We start from the raw sequence: 20,959 nt of genomic DNA, 5'->3' as shown, positions 1-20,959 counted from the left end.
GTCCCAGTGTCCCTCCCCTCATCACACCAAGCTCTAGCCCAATGTCCAGAGTCAGATTGTGCCAAAGATGACAGATCAATGTGCTTCCTCTTCCTTTTCCGGATAAATCTGCATCTGTTGAAAAACAGGTAAATCTGTATTTCAAACCACCTTCCTAACAGCTCCTAATGATTGGAAGGCTGAGACATATTGAGATCCCCCTTTCTGTCTCCTCTTCCCTTTTCTTTTCACAAGAACTTGCGTTTGGCCCTTACCCATTCCATATGGAGACTTCTGACCTGATTCTTCTTCTTTTTTTTTTTTTTTTTCCTAGATCATGTCTATGAAGTGGCCAGGTAAGATAGCTTCTCATTATCTATCTTCTGACCTGTTCCTTGTCCTCAAGTTTGTTGATTATTGGCATAGAGGCAAGTGGGTTTGGTACAGGCCCAATATTAAGCCCAGAGGCCTTCAAGGTCAGGGCACAACTTTCTTCCCTCTCAGAAGCACCACCTATGGTACTGTCCTAACCCAGTGAATACACAAAATAATCCAAGTCCACTATCCCTCTGTTCCAAGAATCCTTGGGTGGCAGATGCTTGATGGTCAGTTGTCAATAACTGGGGCAGAAAAGTGGGAAACCAAGGTACCAGATTCAAGTTTCTTCTCATGGGTGGTGGGCTCTTGAACCACAGGTTTCATGCCAGGGAGGCCAGTGACTCTGGTGAAACAATGAGGGTGGCCCTCTTCACAAGTGGCTGCTCCAATGAAGAGCCAGATTCCCAGACTCTGGGCAATGACTACTCTGATGAGCCTTGCCTGGGCCAGGAGTACCAGATCATCACCCAGATCAACAGTGACTATGCTCGTCTGCTGTATACAGATCCCCTGGACTATGAGCTTCTAGCGACCAAGGGCAAGAATGTCTGCTAAAAATGTCTTACTGGGCCATTCTACATGGCCCCTTTCCCTGCTGTTTCTTCCTGGTTAGTCCAACATGTCTTCCTTGCCAACAATGGGGTTGCTAAGAGTAACTGGTTTTGCCTAAGAAGTTTCCATACGTACCTCAAGCAAGCCTGCTTCTGGGTCATGCCCTAGACCCTTCTAGTATTCCTGCCTACAGCTTCCATTGCTTTTCTCCAAACATCAGAAGAACGTGCCCATAGCACTAGGACTTGGTCACTATACCTCCAGATGCCATTCAACTTTGGCCTCTTACCACTGAACGGCCAGAGGGAGGCTCAGCTCCACCAGCTCAGAGGATGAGTTGGGTTCAGGTCACTTCCCTTTCTCTAGTGCCAGATAGCTTTGAATCAAGATTATCATGAAACAGAGCAGGGTTCAGATCTGCTCCTGTCCTAAGAGCCTAGTGCTCTGGTATTCTTTTGATGCTCAATAAATATCTAAGCATAATAACAACACTGGTAATTTTGGTCCTCTCTCAAGTATCTACCAAGAGTGATTAAAGTGAAATTAGTTGAGATGGTTGAGGTCCTGGGAGTATGCATAGAACCTTTTCTTTTTTGGTTTTTCTTCCCTCACACCCATGCTATCTTTACTTCATTTCAGCAGTGAGCTCACTGAAACACAATAAATCTTTGGTAAAAGAGTACTCAACTGCCTTCTGCTGCTGCTGCTGCTGCTGCTGCTGCTGCTAAGTCGCTTCCGTCGTGTCCAACTCTTTGCGACCCCATAGACGGCAGCACACCAGGCTCCCCCATCCCTGGGATTCTCCAGGCAAGAACACTGGAGTGAGTTGCCATTTCCTTCTCCAATGCATGAAAGTGAAATGTGAAAGGGAAGTCGCTCACTCATGTCTGACTCTTCGCGACCCCATGGACTGCAGCCTGCCAGGCTCCTCCATCCATGGGATTTTCCAGGCAAGAGTACTGGAGTGGGGTGCCATTGCCTTCTCCCAACTGCCTTCTATTCTCCTCTTAATTATCCTGCCAGCTCCACCTGGGTGACTCTTCCCAGGTTAACTGGAAACCATAAAAAAAGGAGTCTTTCTTTTGTCTTAGGGACTGTGGGTGCACAGATAAAGAGCTCTCCTTTCCAAACTATGGATGCATCACCCTCAGGGATTTTTACTTCCTAGATTTCTGAAATCTTTGGAAAAGTTATAATTTTCATAGATCATCTTTATCTCCTGATCCCTTCTTATAATGTGGGGTGAAGATCACAGCATGGAAGTCTTTCTTCTCAAGCAGGAATAAACACTAGGTCCTGGGGATGGAAGTGCCTGAGCATGTGTATGTGTGTGTGTGTGTTTGTTTATCTTTCTGAATATGTGCACACACAATGTACTTTTTAAATCATTCTCCTCAGTGAAGACCTGTTCTGGGCAAGTTCAACTTTTCTCAGGTAATTCATGTCAAATCGACTTCTTAACCCTCTATGGAAGCTGACATGCACCACTTTTGATTACAATGCAACCCAAGGTCATTTCAGATTTAACTAACAGCTGCCCCCCATAAACAGATTACAAAAGTCAAAATTATACACAAAAGTGAACAAGGAGCCCTTTGTTTTACATGAATGAAAGTAATGAATCAAAGAGCACTTCCATCCCCCAGGCCTGTATGCCTTTTGTTGTTGCTACATAAATTGTTCCAGAGTAGAAAAAATTGAAAGCAAACATCTAAATCATTTTAATGATCCCAGTTAACATGGATGCCAATTTGATTAAATGTCACACAAAAGATAAAATTACAGACCCGGATCATATATATATTACAGCAGGAAACTTTCAGAGATCGTCTCTGTCCAAAACCTGATAAATTTTTACATATAAAATAAGTCAGTAAGAAAGCCTTAGGTATAGACCTAGTCCAAATATACAGTATAGACTAAATAAAGATGATGTGATAACATTGGATCTGTCTTAGGCAACTAGCTGGTTGGGAAAAAGACAAGATCTCCAGAAGAGAGGAAACATATAAAGCTCCTCTAAGGTAGTTTCTCAAATTTTGTTCCATGAAATACAAGACCCAGGAAATGGCCCACAGAAAAAAATTCCATAATCAAATAGGCATGGGGAATGTTTCACTCCATAGCTCTTTCTTAGAGACTTCCAAAGCAATATTTCAATATTAAAGTCTCTGAAAAATCCTGCAATAAAGTATCTATATAACCTTTTGCTACCAAGTGATTACAAAACTTACTTTCTCTCTGGGTCTACTTTTCTGCCCTGATCCTCTGACTTTTGACCCTATTTCTCAGGGATAAAACCCTCCATGTTCGCAATAACCTCACACACCCTATAGCATTGTAGTTACCAAAATTTAATTGCTTTTTCACAAAGTTCCTGGGTAGCATTTGACCCAAAGCCCCAAAGCTAAGGGACTAGTGGAAAGTATTTCAATCAATAAGCATTTTTAAAGTATTTTGTGTAACTAGAGTACTGTGCTGAGGTTGGGGTAGGGATGGAATGGGGAGAGAGCAATCACGGAAAGAGTACTGTTCTCTAGGAGTTCACAATCTAGTGGGGAATTAAAAAATACCTCCCTTAGAAGTTCACTAACAATTCAAAAGGTATCATTGGGCAGTAAGAAATAAATGGGTACATACAAGCACCCAGGCAAGGAGTGTGTTGAAGAACGAAGCAGGAAAGAATATAAGTTAACTTTCAAAAGTCTTTGGAGATGCTGGACTTTGGCTGGCTCAGGAAGTATGGCAAAGAACTGGATGAGACGAGAGAAATAAAGAAGGTATTCCCAAGAGGAGAAAGAGCATAAGGAAAAGGAGAGAGATAAGTAAGGTCAAAGTGTTTAGAAGTCAAGATTAAGTGTCAAGAAATTGGGTGCCTAAGTCCTCATGTCCTTGCTAGGTGACTCTGGGAAGGGAGTGTGAAGGAAGAAAGTATGAATCAAAGAACATTTACATACCTTGAAAGTGCCCAAATGCCTTTTCAAGACTACTGTGTCCCCCTAGGGCTCCCACTGTGTGTAGCAGAGCTGCTTCATCTTTCCCCCACACCTTCACATATAATGGTTTATTTCCCTCAAAGTCACCAAAAATAACTTCTGAGAACTTAGTTGGTATTTGCTGAGTGTTCTTGTATCCAACTGTCTCTCTTCTGTTGTATCTCAAGTGTCCCAGCCTGGAGCTGCTAGGCATATGCCGCACTTGGGGTATTTGACAAACTGACACTACTACATGGAGTGTCCAACTCAGCTTGTCAAATACACAGAGCATGGCACTGCAGAAGGCTGGGCCAGGGGCTTCAGTAGGGAGGCGAGATCTTCCTGGAAGATGTGACCTTGGAGGGAAAGAGAGAGAAAGGAGTCACACCCTGAGCACCAGGGAAACTGCAGAGGCTGTAGGGACTAGGTGAATCACCAGAATAAGGAAAATGATCAAAATAGGCAATAAGGCTTTTAACCAGTAGAAGGATCTTTATGGTATATGTGGTAGGCCCAGTTGATAATGCAGATGAAGTCCCAGTGCCCAGTTGAGGATTTCTCAGGCCTGAGTCCTATAGCTATGGCATTTCTAGGGGTCCTTAGTTACAGTGAGGTTCTCTGTGCAGGAAAGGACTAGGTCCCAGAGTTAAAGTCCATGTCTCACCTTCCTATGGTTCTCACAGTATTCTCAGTGTTCTCACATTTCGCACAGTGTTCTATGCTATGTGTGCTATGTGTGCTACTCAGTGTGTTATGTTCTCACAGTGTTATGGCTATGAACAAAGGCTTTTAGGATAAGTGTGAGCATGAATTCTGGCTCTTCCATTAAGTAGTTGAGAAATCTTGGATAAATCATTCCATTTCTCTGAACTCTAGTTTTCCACATCCACAAAATGGGTGTAAGTATTGTTGGCAGTGGACTTGGCAGTCAGGTACTGGGATCATTCAATGCAGTCATATGAAAAATAAAGAAGCTACCAGGAGCATGATCATGCATGCTTGGAACTTCTGAGGGAATTCGTTAGCAATGCCCAAATCCTGTTGTTAAAAGTTCCGGGTGGTCTGTGTCAAATTCTTCCCCTCCCCAGGTGTGATAGTTGATCTATGAGAAAGTAACTGGTTTATATTAAATACTGGCATAAAAATTGCAAACATTCCAAGGAATATAAAAATGCCCCATGAGGCGAGAAGGTCTTATCACAGATAAGAAAAGGCAGAGGGACTTCTCTGTCAATGAAACAGCAGAGTGTATTTTTGTAAATAAATAAATAAATAAACTTTAACTCTTTCCATTGAATATATGTTGGTAAGGGGGTGATGTGTGTGCATGCGTGCTATGTTGCTTCAGTTGAGTCTGACTCTTTGCAACCTTGTGGACTGTAACCCACCAGGCTCCTCTGTCCATGGGATTCTCCAGGCAAGAATAGTGGAGCGGGTTGCCATACCCTCCTCCAGGGGATCATGCCACCCCATGGATCGAACCCACATTTCATGTCTCCTGCATTGGCAGGCAGGTTCTTTACCACTAGCACCACCAAGAAGTCTCAAAGGGGTGACATGTTCCTCCAATTTGATATCTGAAGGTAACTTCAAACTTAAAGCTCTAAACAGTATTTTCCACCTTCTACCTCTCTACCTATCCAATCATTTCCCTCTCTACCTACCCAATCCATTCCAAGCGACCCAGAAGTGTGGCTTTTTCAGCCAAAGCAACAATCATGATCACCAAATATGCCATAGTGGAAAGAATCAGACAAACTTTGATTCTAATGCTGCTGTGGGCACCAATTAGCCAACCTTGGCTTTGGGAAAGTTTTCCCTTAGGTTTCAGTTGTCCTTTGATCTTCAGTTATCTCCCCTGGAAATGGTAACAAGAAAACTTACCTGGAAAAATTGTTGTAAAAGTGTCTGATGACCTTTCCAGAGCCTTTTGTATGGGAGCTCACGGACAGCTTAGCTCAGTCCCTGGAGAAACCAGCCAAGGAAGCTGATTAATAGAGTTTGAGTTCAGGGTGGCTGGAGAGAGAGAACTGTACTGATGCCTTTCTTCGATTATCATCCTTATTGACTAGTAGTCAACAAGGATAAACTGGAGATGCCCACAGCCTTCTGAACACATTTTCTGACTTCATCAAAAAGGAAGAGAGATATGAAGAGGTTAAAGATTCTTTTTTAGTACATAAAACTTAAGAGCCTTGTAGACCATTTTGTCCCAGTATTAATGGAAAGAGTCAGCAGTTGAGCTGAAACTATATTGGTTTTATTTCCACTTTTGATGTTCTAGTCCATGCCTCTCTCGTAGAGTATAATGAAAGCAAGTTTAGCTGAGAAAAGCTGGCCAAACCCATAGAAAGAAGAGGTGGATATCTATATGGAGTGGTATTGAGGGACACTGAAAACTTTTCTCTTGGTCTGTTACACTACATAAAATATCATCTGTTCTCTGCCTACCCTGGGAGGTCTAACACACCAAGTAGTAAGATTTGCCCTGCAACTGACCCAGTTGGGCCTCCTCACACTGGGAGCAGTATGAATTTTTTTTTTTTCAGGCATAGTTAAACCCCCTGCTCATCCTCACTGAAAGATATTTACTCAGCATCACTTCTACATCCCCTCTCAACAGAGGGCTGACAACCTTCAAAATAAGAAATATAAAAACTAAAAGAGTCTCTGGACACAATTCATCTAATCCTCCCCCTCCTATTTTTTTGCAGAAGAGGCCAAAAATATGTGTCCTAGAATAGAGAAAGGACTTGTTCAAAGATACATAATAGGTAAACAGCAAAACCAAAACTGCTATTTAAATATCCTGACTTCTGGTTACAGAGAACTTTCCACTCCCATTTGACTGTCTTCTAAACTGTCTGTTATTACCATTTTAGATTTCAGGACATAAGGGGACCAATGGGACCCTTCTTTTCCCCACCCTTGATCCAGGATTCATGACAAGTGTCCAAAGAGAATGAGATGAGTAGATCCAAGCCACCTTTAGTAGCCATGGACACTGTCCCAGTTTGGGAACCCAAACAGAGAAGGCAAGTGGATACTATACCTGTTACTGAATTGGTGCCTTCATCTTGTAGAAGGCATAGGTTCCCTGGTGATGAGCCATCCTGCAGAAGTCAGAGGGAACTGGACTTTATGCTTTGAGCAGGAAGGTCCTATGTTTTGAAGGGCCTTTGGTGTCTTCAAGAGGAAACAGAAATGAGGAAGATAAGGCTGAGGTTAGCCAACGGAAATCTGAGTGCAAAATGACAAAACAGTGCCGTTGTGAAAGGGTCTCCTACTGCAGCAACAGCCCCCACTGCTATGTCCTTGCCCACTGCCACTGAACTCCACCAGGTACTAATTTCCCAAGCTTAAGAATGTCGGAGTAGAGAGCTCTGGCTGCCCTAGGTTCTGCCTATGGCCAGAGAGGTTTCCTCAAAATTATTGAAGGAGTCCTGAAATGTCAAAGCTAAGACATTGTCAAATGAAAATTGTCAAAATTTAGAAACTGATCCTCTGAAGGATAAAAGGAAATGCCTGATATAAAAAAGCAAATTAGTGGCATACATAGAACTTGAATCTATTTCTGTCAACTCCACATTCATGTGTTCTCTCACCCTGTCTAAATTTTTCCTGTTCCTGAAACATTCATTTGAACTATATTGGCACAAAACAATTTACAGGGGTAAATTTGCAGGTGCAAAATGAAGAGCTCCTTGTAAAAAAAAAAGAAAAAGAAAAGAAAATCAAGACGGTGACAGCAGAATATTAAGCTAAGTTTGGGGTCTTTTATAAACATGAAGCCCTGTGAAACTTTACAGATCACATACCTTTGAAGCTGGCCTTGCCAGCATAGTTCTGCTCACAGGTTGCATTTTGGCATCTAGGGAACTTAAGACAGAATGAAAAAAGAAACTTCACACTTACAAAGCATTTATTATATGTTTTTGCATGATGCTTTTATTATGTGTTTTGCATGTGTTATTTAATCAACAACCATTTAGTATGGTATTATCATTATTCCTATTTATAGGTGAGGAAACTGAGACACATAGAAGTAAAGTGCCTTGCTTAAAGAAACAAAACTGGGAAATAATTGAGAAGGCAGAATTTGCATTCAGGTCTTTATGATTCCAAATATTAGGCTTTTTCTACTCTCTCATGTTGATTACAAAGAAAGTAATTGACCTTGAGAAGGAAAATTTAAGGTCAGACCCTTAAATTCAACTGTGACCTTCAGGATTCATGAGGAACATGATAGTCATGAGAAGAAAGCAAATGATTTCCTAGATCCTCTTGTTTGCAATCCTTGGGCAGTTCCCATCCACAGCCAGGAAGACTGAATTCCCAATATGCAGGACAATACATCATGAAACCTGATGACATGGCAGATGGCATGTCATAGAGACAATTCCTGCTATGCTTTCAGGCTATATTTGCATGATCACTCTCAATGATTGCAGTGCCCAAGTCTCAGTCCTTAGTCTATAGAGCAGAAATAGGACTCTTTGCAATACTCAAGACTCAGTGAATAATCTATCCAAGCCACATACAGTAGTATAAATTCAGGTTCAAGAGAAAAAAAAAAAAAACAACAACAACATCCTGGGAGCCAGGAGTTTTGTGTCCTACTCCCAGATCTGTCAACTCTGTTCCCTCCCTTAATCTTAGTTTCCCATTTAACCAAGAGATTGAACTAGATGATCTTGGTGGCCTCTCCAACTCAAACATTCCCTGGTTCCTTTATAACTCTTCCATTGCTGCCCCTCTCTTACTATGGTCTTTTCTGCATATGCAGGGCCTAGAGGCTCTAGGGGATAGCTTGAATAGGGATTCACTCACATTTACACTGCTCTGTAGAAAACTTTCTTCTACCAGAATAATTTATTGACTTAGTCCTTGAGACTAGTTTCCCCAGATCTATCTTCTAGAAAGATTTAGTTCCTTTTTTTGTTGTTGTTGTTTCTTACTAAAACTTGGGGTGGAGTCAGGGTTGTCCCTTGAGCACTATCCTAAGGAGGGACCCTTCCTCTCTACTTGTATCCTAGAGATCGAGTAATTTCAGCTACTCACTCTTTTTTTTTTTTTTTCTCTATCTCATTTATCAGTTAAGGTACTGTCCTAGATTTTTAACAGAGACCCTCTGGAAACAACATCTTCAGTTAAAGCAGCAATTGCTGTTATTGAGTTGCTAACTCATGTTTGACTCTTTTCTTTCCAATGGACTGCAGCATGACAGGCTTTCCTGCCCTTCACTATCTTGTAGTTTGCTCAGATTCATGTCCATTGAGTCGGTGATGCTATCTAACCATTTCATCCTATACTGCCCCCTTCTTTTGCCTTCATTCTTTCCCATCAGAGACTTTTCCAATGAGTCAGCTCTTCACATCAGGTGGTCAAAGTATTAGAGCTGAAGCTTCAGCATCAGCCTTTCCAATGAATATTCAGGGTTGATTTTCTTTATGATTGACTGGTTTGATCTCCTTGATTCCCAAGGGACTCTAGAGAGTCTTCTCCAGCACCACAATTTGAAAACATTAGTTCTTCAGCACTCAACCTTCCTTATGGTCCAACTCTCACTTCCATATATGACTACTGGGAAAACCAGAGCTTTGACTACACAGACCTTTGTTGGCAAAGAGCTGTCTGCTTTTTAATGCTGTCTAGGTTTGTCATAGCTTTCTTTCCAAGGAGCAAATGTCTTTTAATTTCCTGGTTGTAGTCACCATCCACAGTAATTTTGGAGGCTAAGAAAATAAAATCTGTCACAGCTTCCACTTTTATCCTTTATATTTGCCATGAAGTGATAGGACTGTATGCCATAATGTTAGTTTTTTGAATGTTGAGTTTTAAGCCAACTTTTTCACTCTCCTCTTTCACTCTCATCAAGAAGTCCTTTGGGTCCTCTTCACTTTCTGCCATTACAGTGATATCATCTACATGTCTGAGGTTGTTGATATTTCTCCCAGCAGTCTTGATTCCAGCTTTTGATTCATCCAGCCTGGAATTTCATACTCTGCATGATGGCAAATTTGAGCTTCAAAGTAGGTCCATGAAAAAAGAGTGTTCAGAGTCAGGAGGATCTACAACTCGTTCCTACTGTGCAAAAGGTGTGAATTACAGTAAATATCATGGGGCTCCTCAGAGCCTCTTTTTACCTCAAAAACACAAAGTATGTTGGGAAGGGCCAAATTTGCAGAATAAACAAAAGGGACTTTTCCTTTAGGTCTGTTGTCCAACCAAAAGACACAGAATTCTTTCATTTTGGATATTCTTTGGCTTGACTGTACTTATGAGACAAGATATAGGGGAAGAGAGGTGGATAAGGGGAGCAGGCAGACGGTGCTGGAGTCTCACACTGTAGATGCATTCATTTATTCACTCAGTGCTGGAATGAAAAAATAAAAAGCACTGAATTTTGAGTCAGAATTCCTATGTCTTAAATGCTGTGTTATAGCCCCTGGGTTATAGATCCAACTCTGAAACTCATTAATTGTATGTCTTTGAAAAATCATGCACAGCTTGTTTAAGCACCAACCACCACATTATATCAAGGAATTCTCAAGCTAAAGAGGAAAAGGATGAAGGCATGTATCCAAGGAAATAAATATTTCTATAGTGTGAGACAAGTGATTTGATGAAGGTACAAAGTGCTATCAGAAAACTGAGTGAGAAAGCCATGATTCTTCCAGGGCAGGGAGTAAGAAGGCAGTGGTGATTAGAAAGGTTCTTTTTAAAAAAAAAAAAATTATTTTTACTTTATTTTCTTTACAATACTGTATTGGTTTTTCCATACATTGACATGAATCAGCCACGGGTGTACATGAGTTCCCAATCCTGAACCCGCCTCCCACCTCTCTCCCCATATCACCCCTCTGGATCATCCCCGTGCACCAGCCCCAAGCATCTTGTATCCTGTATCGAACATAAACTGGCGATTCGTTTCTTACCTGATAGTATACAGGTTTCAATGCCATTCTCCCAAATCACCCCATCCTCTCTCTCTCCCACAGAGTCTAAAAGTCTGCTCTATACATCTGTGTCTCTTTTGCTGTCCTGCATAGAGGGTTATCATTACCATCTTTCTAAATTCCATATACATGTGTTAGTATACTGTATTGGTGTTTTTCTTTCTGGCTTACTTCACTCTGTATAATAGGCTCCAGGTTTATCCACCTCGTTAGAACGGATTCAAATGTATTCTTTTTAATGGCTGAGTAATACTCCATTGTGTATATGTACCACAGCTTTCTTATCCATTCATCTGCTGATGGACATCTAGTTTATTTCCATGTCTTGGCTATTATAAACAGTGCTGCGATGAACATTGGGGTACACGTGTCTCCTTCAATTCTGGTTTCCTCAGTGTGTATGCCCAGCAGTGGGATTGCTGGGTCATAAGGCAGTTCTAAGGTTGTTAGAAAAAGAAGGATTTTACCTATATTTCTAAAGATGCTTAGAGAAAGTAATGATGATTACTGTGACCACCCACTCTTGACAAAATTAATTGCTCCTGGCTTTGCCTGCCTCTTTGCCAGACCAAAAACTGCTAAATAGAGACTGTATCTGATCCCTTCCTTTCTTCACAGGACCAAGAATGAAATAGTTGCTCTATAACTGTGAGTTGAATAAGTAAATGCATCAGTGCATAAGCAAATGAAGGAGCACAAGATCCCCACATTCTTTAGCCTACCTCACCCTCATAAAAAAAATGAGAAGCCCCTCTCAACACTGAGTTCAACTTCTTGCTCATTCACCCCCATCCACTATAGGAAGGCTGCCAAGAAAAGGCCCCAGGGACAATTGCAATGCTAAGGCCACTTCCTGTGCAAGAAGCCAGTGTCCACACACTCCACCTCAACCTTGGTGATTGTTGTGTATATGATTGCACTGGGGCTTCCTCAGAAAGGAAACCCAAAGACTGATGCAATGCATGGGGCACCCTCAGGCCAAGATCGAAGAACTTCATGTACTCATAAGCTTGAGGGCAGATGGTTCACTGTGAGGTTCCCCAAAACCCAGTGAGAGTAACAAGAAACATGGCAGCAATTAATATACCAACTATAGCTCAAGCTTATTCAACATGTGTGTGCCAAGTACTTATCAGCTGTGAAGCTCTATAGTTGGTACCAAGGGTAAAATACATATATATACAACAAAGCAGTAGTATACATCCGATAGAAATATAACATAAGCCACAAAGTTTCTAAGAGCCACATTAGAAATTTAAAAAAAACTAAATAGATGAAAGCAATTTTGATAGTATATTTTATTTAACCCAATGCATCCAAGATGTTTTCTAAACCAGTAAGCAATGAAAACATGTTTTAATGAGGTAGTCTACACTCTAAAATGTTGTGTGCATTTTAAACTTACAGTTCATGACAATATTCAATCACCACATGTAGCTAGTAGCTACCACAATTGGACAGCAAAAGTACAAGATGTAGTCCCTGCTCTCAAGGAATTTACAGCCTATCCTAGAACCCAGATTAATACAAAGAACAAGTACTATAGTGGAGTGAATATAAGGAAAAGAGCACTACACCTAAAGTCAGGAGATGTAGACTACAGTCTTCTCTGCCACTGACTCTTTATGTGACCTTGAGTAAAACCCTCTCCCTCTATGAGCCATATCTAAAATGAGGCTGGACTAGATTCATTCACTCAACAATTTTTTTTTTTTAATATCAGGCATGATGTGAGGCACTTGGAATACAGAGAACAAGACGCATAAGATGCCTCCCTTCTTGGCACTTTCAGTGTGGTGAAAAATAGTTGTTGAACAAATAGTTACAAGTAAATATGACACGAAAGGAGGAATCTCAGAAAATTAGGACACAGGGAACCTAATCCACAAGGCTTGGATAGGTCAAGAAAACCTCTCAGAGGAAATAACTTTTGAAGTGAGACTGATGAATAAGAAGGAATGAGCCAAGCAAGTAATTGTGAAGAGCTATTCTAGACAGAAGAAACAGCTTATGTAAAATCTCTAAGGTGGGAAAATATGGGGCATATTCCAAGAAGATAAGGAGGCTGATGTAGTCTAAAATAGAGTAAGAAAAGGAAAGAATAGCTCAAAGCAATGTAAGAGAAGTAAAGAGGATATCAAACTGAAGAAGCCCTTGTATACTGTTGAGAGTTTGAAACTTATCCAATGAGACATGAGAAACCAGAGAAGGAACAGTGGTTCAGTACTCTTTCAAGACAAGGAACTCTGGAGGCAAGGGTGTGGAAAAAAAATTAATTCAAACTGCTTGGAGACTTCACAGAAGAGGCAGCATTTATTTTATTTATATTTTTTCTTACCAGTATATTATATTTTATTATTTTTTAATATAAATTTATTTATTTTAATAGGTTAAGTACTTTACAATATTGTATTGGTTTTTCCATACATCAACATGAATCCTAAAAAGAGCCTTGAAAGATTATTAAGATCAATAGTCAGAAAAGGACATTCCAGGCAGAAAGAAGAACACAAGTAAAATTGCAGAGGTAAAAAAGAACATGGTGAGCTTGTATGAATGGAGGGACCACTGATATAACAAGGTAAATATAGCCCAAGAATATCTTTAAATATCTATAGATATACTAGAGTAAGAGCAGCCCCAAAGCCTGTCTAACTCATCAAATGTGTTCTGGGAGAAACAAGGCAAAGGCCTTGTACTTAACCAAGAAAATTTACTAAGTGCCAGACACTGTCTAAAGCCCTTTGTATGTATTAGTTTATGCAATATCCTCACAACAACCTTATGAGGAAGATACTAAAATTAACCTCGTATGACATATGAAGAGCTGAAGTTCAAGGAGGTCATGTCATTTGCCCAAAGGCTATGCAACAATTTATGAAAGGTGAGATTTTTAAAGCAATCTACAAAAATATTTAATGTGACTCTGGTTAACAAACAGCAAACTCAAGTCAGTTATCATCTCACTCTACAAGGGTAGTCTTATCTAGAAAAATCTCAATTAATTTCCAATTTATGACAATTTCTGAGCTAACCTTTGCTTAGTTTCTTGGAAAGAAAAAACTAAATGTATGAATGGGAATTCCCTGGTGGTTTGGTGGTTAGGATTCCATGCTTTCCCTGACTAGGGTGAAGGTTTGATGCCTGAAAAGGAAACTAAGACTCCACAAGTCAAGCAGTGCAGTCAAAAAAATAGTAAATAACATAGGAGTTCTAGAGAGTTGTTTAAGACTTAGAAAAGCAAGTTGGTTGTACTCTTCACTTCTTTTTAAAATTTATTTAATTGGTCAATAATTATTTTACATTATTGTGATGGTACCTTACCACCAGTCAGAGTTCTTTAGAAGCTTCCATTTATGACAGAACTAACTGAAGAAACTAGTCAAATACTCCTACAATGGTTCATCTAAAGGTAAAAACCCATAGACAACAGTTGTGGACAGTGAAGGAAGGAGGAAAAACTTGTCATAGCCCATTGCATATATTTGGAAGGAATAAAATTGCATTTCTTTTCTTATTTTTATTTTTACTTTATTTTACTTTACAATTCTGTATTGGTTTTGCCATACATTGACATGAATCCACCACAGGTGTATATGCGTTCCCAAACATGAAACCCCCTCCCACCTCCCTCCCCATAACATCTCTCTGGGTCATCCCCGTGTACCAGCCCCAAGCATGCTGTATCCTGCATCGGACATAGACTGGCAATTAGATTCTTGTATGATATTATACATGTTTCAATGCCATTCTCCCAAATCATCTCACCCTCTCCCTCTCCCTCTGAGTCCAAAAGTCCGCTATACACATCTGTGTCTTTTTTGCTGTCTTGCATACAGGGTCATCATTGCCATCTTTCTAAATTCCATATATATATGTGTTAGTATATTGTATTGGTGTTTTAAAATATGTAGTCTCTAAATTCAGACTGGGATGGTTGCTCCTGGTATCACTGACTTGGCGTGCAAACCATGTTCATCCCATTTTCATCTTCCTAGTGTTTCCTCTGACTAAACAAATGGCAAGAATGGTGCATTTATGGGGACAAAAAAAGAATTTTGGCCAAACCTTTGTGCTTACACCACAGCTAATAATCACCATGAACTCTTTTCATTAATGTTCCTGTCTTGTATCGGCATGTTAGTTTCCACAGGCTTATCTAAGGAGTGTCAGCAATTAGTATAATAGGTAGTTCAGAATCTCTAATTAATATCCTGAACTTTTCTAACCCCTAAGAAGGTGTTATAATGTAGATGGTCAAATGTCTCTTGCTAATAGTGTTACAGTTAGATTAAGTGACAAATAACAAAGATGCTAAAAGTGGGCACTCGATTGGTGGCAGGCATTGAAGATTGTCACCTAAAGCCTTGTACTATAGTGACAAAAGCATTGAATTTGAAGTTCAAAGACCTGAATTTGAACTGAAGTTTGCCACTTTACAGCTGTAGGTAAGTTACTAATGTTTCTGACTATGCATTTCCCTATCTCAAAATGGAACTAATAAATAGGTACTTCATGGGACTCAGCAGAATGACATAGCTGAGAATTCCTTCAAGGCCAGACATTACAAGGTAAGAAGGAAAGGAAGCTAAATATTCGTGGAAGAAAAGGCACTGCTCCTTTATTCTCAGTTCTAGGCAGAATGAGATGTGGGAAACGGAAGGGAAAAAAAGTATTATTGAGTGCTTATTATATACTTCATACTCTCACATCTATTTTATCATTCCTCTCAATAAACTTGCAGAATTAGAATTATTCTCTGTTCACAAAATGAGGACACAGAAGCTCAAAAAAATTAAGCAATTTCCCTAAGAGTCACATATTTAGTGAGTGACAGAGCTGGGATTTAGACTTGTATTAGCGGTGCACCTAAGAAAGCATAAGAAGAACTACTCAAAGCTCACCATCTCCTTTGGTCTCTTAAAACCATGTTGTCCAGCCACTCTCCCTAGCCTTTGAGAAAAGGGGGTTCTCCCACTACATTACAAGTATCATGAGGTCAAGAATCATCTCTGTAATATCCACTTTTCTATAAAGTTGCTGATTTATTTTTCCTGTGATTGAGAGTTATTTATATATTAGATAGATTTCTCCTTTTGTAAGTAGTAAGAATTGCAAATGTCAATAGTTTAGCATTTGTCTTTTGACCTTGCTTCTAACATTTTATATTTTTTTCATTGTATGTGTCTTCTACCAAACTCCAGGAAGGCAGTGATTTTAGCTTATTCACAGCTATAACTCTAGTGCCTTGCTTATAGTAAAAGTTCAATAAATATTTGTTAATGAAAAATAATTAATCTTGTTGTACAGGCCTGAAAATGAGATGACATGTAGATACTGAATGCCTTGACCATCCCTTGACCCTGGTTCCTAATGACCTGGGATCTTAATTAATCAAGATTAAAGATTCACTGAAGAAAGCCCAGGACACAGTGGCAGGAGAGCTGAGTTCCATGCTCAACTATGCCATGGCTTATAGTATGAACTTGGGGAATTCCATTCTTTGCTTTGTTTATAATTTATAGATTATCTTCAGGTCTTCCCTGATGGCTCAGTCAGTTAGGAATCTGCCTGCCATGCTGGAGACCTGGGTTTGATCCCTGGGTTGGGACGATCCCCTGGAGGAGGGCATGACAACCCACTCCAGTATTCTTGCTTGGAGAATTCCCATGAACAGAAGAGCCTGACGGGCTACAGTCCACAGTCCACAGGGTCGCAAAACGTCTGGCATGACTGAGCAACTAAGCACAGATGGTCTTCAAGAACCCTCTTTTCTCATTTATGAATTTTTGAAATGGTCTGAGTGATAGAGATACCAAAGATAATACAATTGACCAGGACACTACATTCCCAGATTTCTTGCTCTAGTGAGAGAAAAGGCACTCACCAAACAATCTCACAGTAAAAAATTAAGATTTATGTAAGATAAATATAGAGCCTTATAAGAGAAAATAATAGTAAATCTAATTTTGCATGAGTTTAGGTAAGTCTTCCTTCCAAACTGTCTAAAACTGAGATCTCGAGGATGACCCAGACTAAGTAAAGTTCTCTGGGTTTTGTTTATTTAATATATATGTGTGTATGTGTTTAGCTGTTCAATCATATCTGACTCTTTGCAACCCTGTGGACTGTAGCCTGCCAGACTCCTCTGTCCATGAGATTCTTCAGGCAAGAATACTGGAATGGATTGCCATTTCCTCCTCTAGGGGATCTTCCTGATCCAGGGATCAAATTGGCATCTCTTGTGTCTCCTGCATTGACAGGAGGATTCTTTTACCACTGAGCCCCCTGGGAAGTTCTTATTTAATATACACATATACATTAAAATTAATTATTTTGTGTTTATATTGTATTCTTTATATATTTATTATATAATTTACAATTTTATTATAAACAATATTTATATTAAACACAAACATAAACACATAAATCCTAACCTAACATGAAATAAGTTTTCTAAACTGTAAAATGATACTATGAATGTGAAGGATGACATTTTTCATGTGGCTGGGGATTTCTCTGGACCTGTTTTGGGACTTTACTCTAGGACCCTTTGAGGCTGAGCCTGAGTCTGAATCTGAGTCTCCCTGAGACTTGTAGGGGCATCTTCTGTTACTTTTAGTAGTATAAAGCAACTGCCATCTGTCTGATAGGCGAAGACATATTTAGAAGCCTGAGAGTCTCTAACTACTAATTAGGTCCACTTCTCTGACCCACTGATACTATTGGACATCTTGGAAAGCTGCCTCGTTTGTCTCAGTGCTTGGTAAAGAGGTGGGTTGAGGGATACTCTGTGGGCTCCTCTGGATAGTTTGACTTTATCCAAGACATCCTCAGCTCTTGTACATTGTGGCATGGATTCCCAGCATCCACAAGTTTTCTCACATTTTCATTATCTATTAAGTATAAACAGGGAGAAGAAAGGGGGAGCAGGATCTGGAGACTCCAGCATTGTGTTGATAGGACTAGGGAAACAAAGGAAGTGGGGGAAGGGAGCTAACAGTTGGCTAATGGCTATTACATCTGAGGCGCTGTGCTGGATGCTTTATGCACATCCTCTCATGTCACCTTCACAGTCATTCTAGGAGGTAGGAGTTGTTCTTCCTTTTCCACAAACAAGAAAAATGAAGTTCAGAGTGCTCAAAATGATTCATGTCAAGTCATTCATTAGCAGCTGAATACTTGAAGATCAAACCAATTCTCTTACTTTCTTCTATACCAAATGCCACTTGGAAGAGTCATTTTAGTAACTTCTGTAACTTCCACTGCCTCCAGGATGGCTAGTAACAATTTTTATTGCAAAGTATAGGGAGTATTATTTATAAATTTGGGGAGGGGATTGGAAATATAGAGTTTCTCTCACTTCTCTTGCCGTGAGCTATGCTCTACTGGCAGGAAGTTGATCCTCTCATCTCATTTGAACCATGCCTATTGTGGTTTAAGTCAACTTCCTCTCCTCTTATCCTACTTCTCCTCCAAATATTTGTCCCTGTGTTGCAAGCCTCCAAATTCTTATGCCCTTTTGAACCTCCCACTTTTACTCGTAAGCCAAACAAAGTGGTTTCTGAACTCAGGTTAAGGCCACACTCACTTCACCTGCTTCCATTACTCCGCTGGCTCTGCTTACACAAAGCTTACCAACCCAATGGCCTCTTCTCAGATGTCATTCTATTTGGTGTTTTATATGTTGATCACGGTCAACTTTTAAAAAATGCTCACCTCATCATTCTTCACTTTACACAAAGTGTTTTTTTAAGTAGTTTTAAAAAATTGTCTCATTGTTTATCTTCCTAATTTACCATAACCTAGCTTTTTCTTTTCTATCCCCATCTCTGCACTGACCCTGTTATCTGGTGTCACCAAATTACCATGAATTCTTTCTCGACAAAGCCAAAACCCTCCCTACTAGCTCCCATTTCCTTCAATGTCTCTGCAATTGATGATGCTGTCAGCCATTCCTTTCTTCTCAAATTCCTGTGGTTTATAAGTTAACCTACCTCTTTGAAATGAATTCTGTCATCAAAGTCACACAAGCACGGTTCAGATGAGATATAAAAATCAACTTTTTGCCAGAAGATCATAACTTATGTCAGGAACTGTCCTCTTCATTTGTTTCCCTACTGCCTAACACAGCACCCAATCCAGAGTAGTATTCAATGAGTAGTTGAATTGGCATGCCTACTTTTCTCTGATTTGTTTATCTTCCTGACCACTCTTTTTGGTTTTCTTTGTGAATTCCTTGTTTTTCCTGCTCCTTATTACATGTTAAGTGTTTCCTTGAATGGTGTATCTTTCTCTGTGTGTATGTGCTTGTGTCTACAGCTTGCTCACTCTATTTTTCCCCCACTTCCACATTAATAGATTCAATTGAATATTGAACATATCACTTTGAATGTTAAAGTCCTCATATCCCTGACCCTATACCTCAAACCTTTTAATAATCCTGAAGGGAATCCATATCCCTATGAAAGGGAATCCAAGATAGACAGATCAGTCATCTTTGACTACAATTGTAAATTTTTATTAATACTCATTAGAGCACTTTTTTAATCATGACATTTCATGCCCCTGCCTTTCTCCTATTATAGCCTGGAGTTCCCTCACTGACAAGAGTCTCTTGGATAATTTCTATATCCTCAGTTAGAGGCACAAAATAAGTTACTATTTAGGAAATGTTACCTGGTAATGAGGTTAGCTCCCATAGTGCCTGTTTAAGGGGGAGGATAATCTTATTCTTAATGATTAAGATGAAAATGAAAATATACATATAAATATGATGCTTATTTTCAGTCAATGATGTGTTTCTCCTTAAAGTTTGGAATTTATTGTCAGGATGGTCTTTTACTCTAGTGCTTAAAAGGATCAGTGGCTCTCCATTGCCTAAAGCTAAAAGTTGAAAATTACTCAACCACTTAGCCAGGAACCTTCACACCGTGTCCATAACCTATGTCTTCATCCTTATCCACCTATCCTGTATTCCAACTACAACATCACATCCCCTATACTCTAGTAGTACATCTCTGACCTTTCTATATGTTTCTCTATAGACCTGGAAAGTTTCCTGGCCCCCTCACATATATCCTGAAAGGTGGCTTTGTGTTTGTTCTTCAGGCTCAGCTCAATTATCATCTTTAGGAAACCACTCTTAGCTCCATAGACAAAGTGTCCTATACTACATATTGCTGTTCAGTCACTAAGTCATGTCTGACTCTTTGCAACCCCATGAACTGCATTACACCAGACTCTCCTGTCCTTCATTATCTCCCAGAGTTTGCCTGCTGCCTCTTCTCCTTTTGCCTTCAAACTTTCCCAGCATCAGTTTTTTGTTTTTGTTTTTGATTTTGTTTTTGTTTTTGTTTTTTCCAGTGAGTCATCTCTTTGCATCTTGTGGCCATGGTATTGGAGCTTCAACCTCAGCATCAGTCCTTCCAAAGAATATTAATGGTTGTTTTCCTTTAGGATTGACTGGTTTGATCTTGCAATTATTGCCTGATCACATTTCATTTAAGTTATCTATTAACATACCTAGGATGAAGTCAGGCAGGGACCTTGATTTATTTGCTTTGAGATTCCCAGAACCTTAGGGTAAGTCTGCATGAAGCAGACCTTCTGTAAATTCTTGTTAAATCTGATTAAAATACCTATTGAAAGATCCTTTCCACACATGTTCAGTTGCCAACTCCAATCCTACCCCAGTCAAAAATCTCTTCAGATAGCAGTGTTATCTCTTTTCTTAGGCTCCACACCTAGCACACAGTAGGCTCTTAATGAAAGACCTAGAATCAGATTCTGGCTGAAGGTGAAGATAAGATTGTACAGCAATTGGGTTTTCTTGCAAATCTCTACTTTCTTTCTATGGACATATTTGAAATGAAATGAACAAAGTTTCAATCAGGGTTACATTTCTGTCACCTTAAGTAAGGAAGATAAGGAAGTTAAAATCCAAAAGAAAGGGAAACCCTATTGGAGAGGAGAAGGAAAAGATCTATCATATAAAGATAAAAGGAGAAAATCTATAAATAGACTTCTCTCTCTTGGCCACTTAATAGAAAAGTAACTAGGTTCAATTGATTCAATGATTACTTTTCTGAGATTTCACAGAACTCCTGATTCTTA

General features: G+C 39.8%; 1 protein-coding gene and 1 long non-coding RNA gene across 9 annotated transcripts in view; one reads left to right on the top strand and one right to left on the bottom strand.

The window, feature by feature from the left end:
• VSIG4 (V-set and immunoglobulin domain containing 4) overlaps window positions 1-20,959 on the top strand; it is a 74,464-nt gene that overhangs the window by 39,149 nt on the left and 14,356 nt on the right. The window contains exons 7-8 of one of the 6 annotated variants that reach the window (XM_070291554.1): window positions 314-335; window positions 20,210-20,497. In XM_070291554.1, the coding sequence (XP_070147655.1) occupies window positions 314-335; window positions 20,210-20,285 (98 nt within the window). In that variant the 3' untranslated portion in view covers window positions 20,286-20,497. Of the gene's footprint in view, window positions 1-313; window positions 336-674; window positions 3,123-20,209; window positions 20,498-20,959 lie in introns of those variants that run through there. The other 5 variants (XM_070291557.1, XM_070291556.1, XM_070291553.1 and 2 more) reach the window with 5 other exon arrangements.
• LOC138930994 (uncharacterized) lies at window positions 2,607-8,881 on the bottom strand. 3 transcript variants are annotated; one of them, XR_011446317.1, is made up of 5 exons: window positions 8,715-8,881; window positions 7,703-7,763; window positions 6,937-7,070; window positions 5,769-5,849; window positions 2,607-4,240 (listed from the first exon to the last, which is right to left on the bottom strand). It is a non-coding gene; the product is annotated as an uncharacterized lncRNA (long non-coding RNA). The 3 variants fall into 3 exon arrangements; XR_011446318.1 differs by lacking the exon at window positions 7,703-7,763 and having other exon boundaries at window positions 8,715-8,794; XR_011446316.1 differs by lacking the exons at window positions 7,703-7,763; window positions 8,715-8,881 and having other exon boundaries at window positions 6,937-7,390.

Source organism: Ovis canadensis, chromosome X, assembly GCF_042477335.2.
Source record: "Ovis canadensis isolate MfBH-ARS-UI-01 breed Bighorn chromosome X, ARS-UI_OviCan_v2, whole genome shotgun sequence".
Taxonomy (NCBI): domain Eukaryota; kingdom Metazoa; phylum Chordata; class Mammalia; order Artiodactyla; family Bovidae; genus Ovis; species Ovis canadensis.
This window is presented reverse-complemented; position numbering and strand designations above follow the sequence as displayed.